Raw genomic sequence first — 9,434 nt, 5'->3', positions numbered from 1 at the left:
TGTAGAAGCATGGGTAAATGAAGTAAATGGTGGAGACAGTCCTTGTGTGCTTTTGTATAAACCACAGGATGTAGTCCTTGATTCGTACCCACAATTAAAGCGCTCTGATTTTGCATTGATAATTATGAACAATGCTCAAGGCGAGATATTAAAGAAATATGGGAACGACTGCGTTTGTGTTGATGGGACACATGGTCTTAATTGATATAATTTTGAACTTATAACTCTACTAGTGCTAGACGATCTAAGACACGGGTTTCCATGCGCGTTTCTAATATCTAACAGGAATGACTCCCAGATGCTGTCCATATTTTTCCAGCACATATAGAGGCAGGTTGGATCAATTTCGCCAAATGTTTTTATGTCGGATTTGGCCGAGTCTTTCTTTATTGCATGGAATGATGTCATGGCAGCTCCATCTATGCGACTCTATTGTACATGGCATGTTGATAGATGTTGGAGGAAGAATATCAAATGTAAGATTCAAGGTGTAGAAAAACAAGGTGAAGTATACAAGCAAATCAGAACTTTGATGCATGAGCAGGATGTAGATTCATTTGATGAGATGTTAAATATTGTGCTAGAGAGATTGGAATGTGATCCTGATACAGTTCAATTTGCCACATACTTCCGAGACAACTATGTTGGGAATGCAAATTCTTGGGCATATTGCCATAGATTGAATGCTGGAATCATTACCAACATGCATACAGAAAGAATGCATCGCACTATTAAATATATATATCTAGGTAGTAAATGTGTCAAGCGTTTGGACAAAGCTATTTTTGCATTGATGTCATTTGTGAAGCACAAGCTGTTTGACAGGCTTATTGTGCTAAATAAAGGTAAACTGACGAGTAAACTTAAGGACATTCGGCTTCGGCATAAATCAGGGAATAATATTAAGGAGGACTTCATTACTATGGAGTTTTCTGGTTGGAAAGTGCGTTCTTCTTCAAGAAGGTCAACAGATTATTTTGTATATGATAATGACTTTCAGTGCAACTGCAGATTGATGTGCATTAAATGCAGGGCTTGCATTCATAGGTATTCTTGTACATGTATTGACTATACCATCAAATGGAATATGTGCAAGCACATACATAGTGTTTGCCGGATTCAGTTAAAGCAGCAACCTTCTGAACACCTAAGAAATAGTGAAGTTACACTTACTGAGAGTGAAGATATTTCTGTTGTAGACGAGAAAACAGAAATACTAGCGGAGGTAACGAAAAAAAGTGTTAATGATTCTGTACCTTTGTCAGTCCAAAGAAGGGAACTTATCGCAGAGTTTTCTGGTATTGTATCTGAGCTGACCTCAAATGACTTAGAAACTGCTAAAAAAATGTTATCGTCACTAAAGGCAACTGTAGCTGTCGGAATGTTTCAGCAAAAACAGGCACCGCTGCAGATAGAAAGGAAACAATCACAAAAGATTTTACCTCAACGTAGACTGTACTCTACAAAGAAAAACAAAAGGAGTAATAATGCATCCCTGGTGCTACCAAATTCAGAAGAATCCAGTTTGATCAAATTATCTCTACTGGCAGACAAAGAAGATGCACTTGTGGGAAAAGGTATGTTACTAGTGTCCCCGCCCCCTTCCCCTCCCAACAACGTACATCCCTGCAGCAAAAAGTGCTTGTAATGAAGCAGTCTGGTAAAATTCTACATATGACTCAAGTGGCATAGTGTGCTGCTGATGGCAATGATCAATTATGAAGTAAATAATTAATGCTGTTCCTGTTCTCTAGTTGTCAGGTTCTCGTATGTACCCTTGTTTGCTCAGTAATTTAATTATCCTTGTAAAGCAAACATTTAGAACAAGTATTTACAAGAAACAAAATATACAGAATAAATAAACGGTCATTGCCAGTATCACAGCACCACGCCGCCTGAGCTATAAGTAAAACTTAACCAGTGCTCTATTATCTGTTAATGTCAGCAATCTAATATAATATACTGTTTGCAGGTTCAGCTGTTAAAAAGCAACCAACAATAAAAAATACAGAGGGTGTAGCAGGTCCATTCCCCATTACAGCATGTGCCCTACAGCACAGCCCGACGAATCGTGAGTATTATAAATCCAGGTATTAATGTACCTTTTTGTTATAAAATATCATTCTAGTTTTATGCCATAGTTCCTTGTAAGTTACAGCAATCCGGTTTGCAATTCTGCTTGCAGGCTCAACTCCCATGATTCAGCCAATAGCAAAACAGGCTGAGGTGGTATCTAGTCCGTCTCTCGCTACATCGTATGTGCTGAAACACAGCCCGAGGAATAGTGAGTACTATGAATCAAGATATTAGTGCACCTCTGTGTTATGCCATTGTTTATTTTTGTCACAGCTCCTTATAAATTACTTACTGTAACTTAGTTTGCATTTCTGCCTGCAGGCTCAACTTCCACAATTCAACCAATACCAAAACAGGCTGTGGTGGTACCACATCCATCTATCGGTACAGTGCGTGTGTTGCTACACAGCTCAACAAATGGTGATCTTTCTATGAATTCAGGCATTAGTGCATCTCTTTATTATAAAATGTTATTCCAGCTTTATGCTAGTCCCTCGTAAGTTATTTATAGCAATTTGGTTTTAAATGCTGATTGCAGGTGCTGTTCTCCCACATTTAAACCAGTGACAGGGCAGGATAAGATGGTATCAGTGCCTTCCCTTACTACAGCGCATGTTCTGCAACACGGCTATGGAATGGTATTATAAATTCAGGCAGTATTTGTGGATCCTTTCTGATCTGAAATTTTGCTTGTCAACTACAACCTTCCTTATGACATTTCATTTCTGATTTATACCAAAGACAAGTGTCCTTTTGTTTAATTGAAATTTTTTTACCACTTGTCGGACTGGTTTTTCTTCACAAAATATATTAGTACAAATATAGCTATATAATAGTGTGATACATTCTTTCTGTATTGGTGATGTTATGGCCAATATTTCACATTACAGGCATAGGCAATTGTCTTGGTTACGAATTAAACTGTATCAGGATCACATACATCCTTGTTGTGAATCATGTTGTCTGCACTGGCGATTTGTTCACGTGTCCCAGTACACCTCGCACATGAAGTACACTTCACTAGGAAAATTAAAAAATGCTGTAACTTTTGAATCACTGCAGATAGGACGTAAACTCTTTCACCTTAATCCATAAGAAACACTACAGTTTACATCCTTAATGGACATTACATGCAAGTTACACCAAGAATTATATTTAGCAATAGTTTTTAAATGAGGCTAAATTTCACTCCATAGTCTTCCTTATAATAATATCATACACACTTTATTTTACTCCTCACTAAACTTAAATTCAGAGAATCTTACCTTGCTTACTGAGGAGAAAGTGTCAGATGCAGTGAACACCAAATGAAAAGGCTAAATAAGACAATGCAGTGTGGTAGTCAGCACTCAGTATGATATAACCACCACTAGATATTGACATCTTCAGCCTTTAGAGCATAATTTCAAAAGTTTGATTAGTTGAACAATCTTTTTAGCTTGAAGTAAATGAAGTTGTCAACATAGAAAATACCCAACATTTTTATAATTTTCATTCAAGTTATGACTCACTATAAATAGATTTTTAAAACACAGGTTGGTTGTGAGACAGCATGGCTGTGATAGATGGAATGTGCCATACGGTATATAGGCAAGATTGTGAACTCACTTTGTATGAGTGTTTTTCTCCATAATTCTCTCCCATGCCGCTCAGATGTCTAAAAATGTACTCTTTGTGAAGACTGTCTCTGTAAGTTGAAGCAGTGACCAGCAACACAATATTCTGTTTACTCTTGATTCAATGCTTAACATATTCTGCAATTGACACTTATTACAAGTTAATAGCACATGCATAAGCCAACAGCGAATGTGTTAATTGCTAATATTTGAAACTTGTAAGTAGCTAAATGACATAATGCTAGTTTAATGGCTTCCTACTGCCCTCACAAATTATAAACATTAGTTTTTGAAATTTTTTTCCCCTTCACACCACTTTTCAGCACCTGATATGTGCTCGCAACATTTTTGCTGTTTGGAAAGGTTTTAAAAAAATTTATTTCAACACAGTTAGCCAAGATATTTTTAGCCAAAATAATCAAAGTTTAGTTCTGCTAGCTGCAAAGGTATGCAGTGAACTCTTTAAATGCTATTAGTAGACCTTACATGAGGATTGATTGTTGGGGGATATGGTAGTTACTTTATGCATTGATTATCTCTTTGTTCTGTGTTCAGGAGTGTAACAGGCTCGTACTGTATGTGATGAGACTAAAAGTTTTCCAATGAGAGTGTGGATGTGCAGTTCTTAACATACTAGACTTCCATTCGTTGGTGTGACAGTCAATTCCTAATCTAACAACACAGGTTCATTTTTTCACTATTTTTGAAACTCCCTCCAGACTAATAGCCAGAATGCTTCTTTTGAGAATTTAGGGATTTTTCCTCCTAACTTTGGATGCCTGTTTCGTTGTTAGCCGTTTCACCCTTTCAGTTACATATAATGGTAAAATTTTACTTGCGGTACAGGTGGCGTGCTGTGCTGATGTCAACAGCGACCAACCATGAAATAAATCATTAATCCTGTTCCTACTCTATGGTTGACATGTTCTTGCATGTACCCGCGTCTGCTCAGTAAATTAATTATCTTAGTAAAGCGAACATTTAGAAAAAGTTCTTACAAGAAATGAAATATTAGAGAATAATTTCCAGCACTGCACGGTCGTTGCCAACATCACCACATGAGGGCGCCTAAGCCGTAAGTAAAGTTTAACCCATATAAATGTGATATCTTCTTGTTTCCTCATTGTCATGCCACAAGGAGCATGAGTGCACCAGCTAATGCGCAGCAATAAGTTAATAAGTTACTTGTCCTGTGACGAGTCGGAGAATTAAAGTGCCATAAGATTACACCAAGCTTCCTGGTACGACAGTGACCACCAATAGACACTGTAGTATTCGTGAAGATGAGTGTGTCAAGTTGACAGATTCTCAGTATGTCCTACAAATAATTATTTGATAGTGTGCACACTTGATTGTATTTGGGCCTAACTTTTTGTTCTTAGTATTGGTTACGTAGAGGCTTCTGTGCATCTCATCTCTACTGTGATTTTCAGAGCAACTGTATTACCTAAATTTCTAATCCAAAGGTCCATTAATGTGGTTGCTCGTGAATCCTGTAGTCTAAGATTATCTTTTCACACAATTTCTTATGGTATTTCCAGTACTTGAGAAGGAACTCACAAATTGTTCATTGTTTTGAACACATATTATCCACTGCCCACTTACTGTTCCATATTGAAGCATAACTACTGTTTTGTAATAGGATTAGTTACATTTGGCTTGTAAATGTCGTGACGTTACACATTGTGCCACAATAATCTTTACTAATCGTTAATTGTGTCTAAAATTAATAAAGTCTTAGCCCAACATTCCTTACTAGTTCCAAACTGTTTGCAGTTTTCACCACTGGCTTGTGAAATATACTTGATTACACTTTCAATACACATAAGGTACTAGAGCTACCATTGTGTGTCTGTGCCCAGTGCATGTCAGGAGAGCACCAAACTGGGCAGTGACTTTTAAGTATTTTATTTACTGCCAAAAATATGTCAATAAATGTGATCTTTAAAAACAAATAAATCACCAAAGTAAAAACTGAGATTAACCCATCTGGAACTGACAAACTTCCATTGCTCGACTGATTGCTGTGGGATGTTGACAGTTGGATAAAATGGTGTCTTTTTTTTTTTCCTTCGCAACATATAGTGTAAACCATCATCCCATCCCCTGTGTTAGTCTCACCTGCAAAGTTAACAAACATCCAAAGGTTATACTTGACAGTATTACATTTCCAGATCAGTATTTAAATTATGGTTTTCTCTACATTTGAGGTGCAATGAGTCTTATGTCTTATGCTGATTTCTCTTAGACAGGTAACTTTTGAAACTGAATAAGCTCACTGCACTGTTCATGGTAACAACTTATTTATAGTTTCCATCAGATAATACTAACCTTACAAGAATTCTTGAGGTATAGTTTATGGGTTGAAAGGCTGTGGTCAGTGTATAAAACTACTACTCCAAGTGCGGGAGACATCTTCAGAGGTACAATTGTAGCTTCCATTCTACCTCTGAAGATGTCTCCCGCAGTTAGAGATGAAACGTCAGGAAGAAGTAATTTTATACATCAACCATGGCCTTTTAACCTGGAAATTTTGACTCAAGAAAATGTTGGCCATGAAAGTCTACATTGTATGACTTTACAAAAATTGTCACCTGCTGTGTCCCATAGAAGTAAATAGTTAATAGTAGTAATGTTTAAGCACATACTAAATAAATCAATTATATTCAGCCACATGTTCAAGCATATTATTTAAGGATGTATCATTCAAAATTAAGCACAATTTGTTTGTTTTCACTGAGAAAGAAATAGAACTGCACAAACAACGTATTCTACACTATGCTAATTTTTATTTTACCTCTTTGTGATGCTGTGGATTGGAAATAATACCTGGCAGAAGAGATATGGTGTGATTTGGATCCATTGTCTGAATGGAAATGTTGGTATACTTAAAAGCTTTATAGAAGAGGTCAGGACATGTCAAATTAGCAACAGATAAAATATTTGCGCACCGTTATTTCTAGATACTATTTTTGTACTACAATATGCTAAGAGGGCAAATTCTCTATATTGATCTGTTTCACCTTGTTCAAGTACTTAACACTATGTTGCCTACTATGTAGCCTTTTGACATTGCATACAGCTAAACAAAAGGACACTTTCATTTTGGGAACTGCTTTTCAACAATGAAATTATTTCAGAGATAGTACTCGGAACCATTGAAAAAAGACTACATCATTGCCAGATAAGTAAAGCAAAATTCTGTCTCAAAAGTAACTGACAATACGTAAATCAAGATAATTGTTGGTTTTTGTTATTTTTGGGGGGCTTTTAGGCAAGTGTGTGAACAACTGGATTGGTTGTATGCTATAAACGGCACTGGTAGACTGAATTTTGGAGCAACTATACCCTTGAAATGTCTATTATTTTGCCCTCGATTTGATGTTTCAGCAACCTGTGATGCCAGGAAACTCACAGATAAACTAAATCATGTGCCAGATGTCGAGCACCATTGTGTTTGGAAGTTCCATTGTTCTGTGTGTGAACAGTTTTGGAAGTTTGGATGAATCAAGTTTCTGAAACTGACTGGAAAGAAACTTAATTTTCAAAAACTAAGATTTTATTGCAATTCATGATACTGTGAAATATTTTTATAATTGCTGTACATTCAGCTAAAAGTTACAGTAAAATTTTCTTGTAAGTTATGCCTGCAGAAACTTTTGTACTGAATTTAATCTTTTCTTTTGGTTTATAATTTTGATTTAAAATCTATTTTCTGTTTATATATGAAGTTTCAATTGTGTATCTTAATATTTGTAGCTGATGTGTAGAATATTTGAAAACTTTTTTTTCACGTTCTGTATGTTTTGTACGTCACTGTATTACTTCATAAAGTCTATAAGATATGATGAGAAATTATGAATGTAGTCTTAAAATTGTATTAATAAATCATAATTAAAAATTTAATATTTAAATTCCAATCAACTGTTTAATTTTTTCCCATGACATACTCAAAATGTAAATGTGTCCTGATGACCCTGGTGTATCTTACGTGTTGCAATGTTTAAGTGTGCGAAGTAACAGGTAATGAGAGACAATTCGTATGAGTGACTGCATTGGCAGTGTAAGCTGTGAACGCAATTTCATGTTAGCAAAAGCAAGCATCATCTGCAGGGAACCAGCGACTGTTGGATATTGAAATTGTAGACCAGCCACAAGTTACATATAATTTTTCTTTATTTTGAGTAGTTTCATTCAACAAACGTGAGCAGCTTCATAAAATTATGTGGCCAACAGCCACACATTACTTATGTCAGACTGTATACAGCACCGACGTCATACAAAAATAAAACAACAAATGAATGGACATCCATGTTAGTTTTTGGGATTTGAAATAAGTTGCTGATCTCGACCTGATACTTTGGCATTGAATAAAGACAGAATCAAAGAGCCTATGCTTTGAAAGGACCTTTTAATTTGCAGAATATTTCTAAAATTTTCCAGCTTGGAAGTTTTTGAATAATGAAGCAAAATAAATTTCTGGTAACATGAAACTCTTGCAGTTAGGTGGTTGTAACATGCATATAGTTCATTGCACTTTTAAAACTGGAGTGTCACAAACAAATTAGGAAAGACCACTATTTTCAGAGCCTTGTATTGTGTGTTTCACGATTTGCCTACGCGAAGGTGTCAATATACAGAATATATAGTGTCTTCAGGTTTTCCTTTGCAGTTCTGTGGCACAAAATGGATTGTAAATGTGGCCCAACTAGCTTTTAAATTCTCCCACACCTAAGAACTTATATTTCTCAATTGGCTTAGAATTAAACTCTTACCTGATTCAGAGTGTTTGAAAACTCTATCTTAACAGTTGGAGACAAATTCTTAGGTCAAAAATTGGCTTTTTTTTTCACTGACAGCACATCCTTTCAAAAAATTTTATGTAATTTTCTAACTGATGTACCTATGGCTTATTTTTTGTGTAATGAGTTGTTCACTTGTACCACCTGATCAATGCAGCAAGTTGTCAGTTCAGACATTTTGCATAATCGGAAAATCCCTCGTGTAGGCTGACATGAAGAATGTTAAGAATCTGATCACTGCACAATGCTTCGTGTATTTTGGATTTCACTGCAAAGGTACCAAAAGAAAGTTAAGGACTTGACTGACTGACATCTTGAGGCTAAAAGAAGAAATGTATTCCTGTATTATTGGTATAATACAAAAGCTACTTGAAGGCGAACCACTGAAATATAAACCTACTCATGCAATTTCATGTTTGGACCTATCAGCAGCATTAAATCAAGAAACAGCTGTATAAAGATTGACATTATGACTTTAAATTCTCTTTCTGGTGAAAATTTGTGTTTGTGTCAAACAACAATTTGTCAATATTTGTAACGATGCTCATATTCAAAAAGAAAACAAAATTGGCATTTTTCAAAATAAGTGAAACTTGGTTGGATGAACCTCATTACATTGCCACAAAAGAATGTTGTAATTTTGTAGAATTTCTTAAAATGTCAGTACTTTGCCTGGAAATGCTGTTGTAGAAAGAGGTTTTTCAATAAACTGAATGTATTTCCAGAATTGATGCTCACTCTGTAGCAGCGTGTGCGCTGATATGAAACTTCCTGTCAGATTGAGAATGTGTGCCAGAGCTAGACTCAAACTTGAGTAGGCAGTGATGTACTGGCAGAAATGAGGTTGGGGTTTGAGTTGTACACGGGTAGTTCAGATAAGAGAGCACTTGCCCGAGTTCGAGTCTTGGTCTGGCACACAGTTTTAATCTGTCAGGAAGTT

At 36.0% G+C, this 9,434-nt stretch overlaps 1 protein-coding gene across 1 annotated transcript; it reads left to right on the top strand.

Annotated features, from left to right (window-relative positions):
* Nucleotides 1-245: 245 nt before the first annotated feature.
* Nucleotides 246-7,416, top strand: LOC126484546 (uncharacterized). Its single transcript, XM_050108097.1, has 6 exons — nucleotides 246-1,577; nucleotides 1,973-2,071; nucleotides 2,186-2,284; nucleotides 2,398-2,496; nucleotides 2,615-2,714; nucleotides 7,083-7,416. Exons 1-5 carry the CDS (start codon nucleotides 362-364, stop codon nucleotides 2,641-2,643), a joined length of 1,542 nt encoding a protein of 513 aa, XP_049964054.1. The 5' UTR covers nucleotides 246-361; the 3' UTR covers nucleotides 2,644-2,714; nucleotides 7,083-7,416.
* Nucleotides 7,417-9,434: the final 2,018 nt, after the last annotated feature.

Source organism: Schistocerca serialis, chromosome 6 (genome assembly GCF_023864345.2).
Source record: "Schistocerca serialis cubense isolate TAMUIC-IGC-003099 chromosome 6, iqSchSeri2.2, whole genome shotgun sequence".
In the NCBI taxonomy this organism is placed as follows: Eukaryota; Metazoa; Arthropoda; class Insecta; order Orthoptera; family Acrididae; genus Schistocerca; species Schistocerca serialis.
Note: the sequence above shows the minus strand (reverse complement) of the source record. Positions and strands in the feature narration are given on the sequence as shown.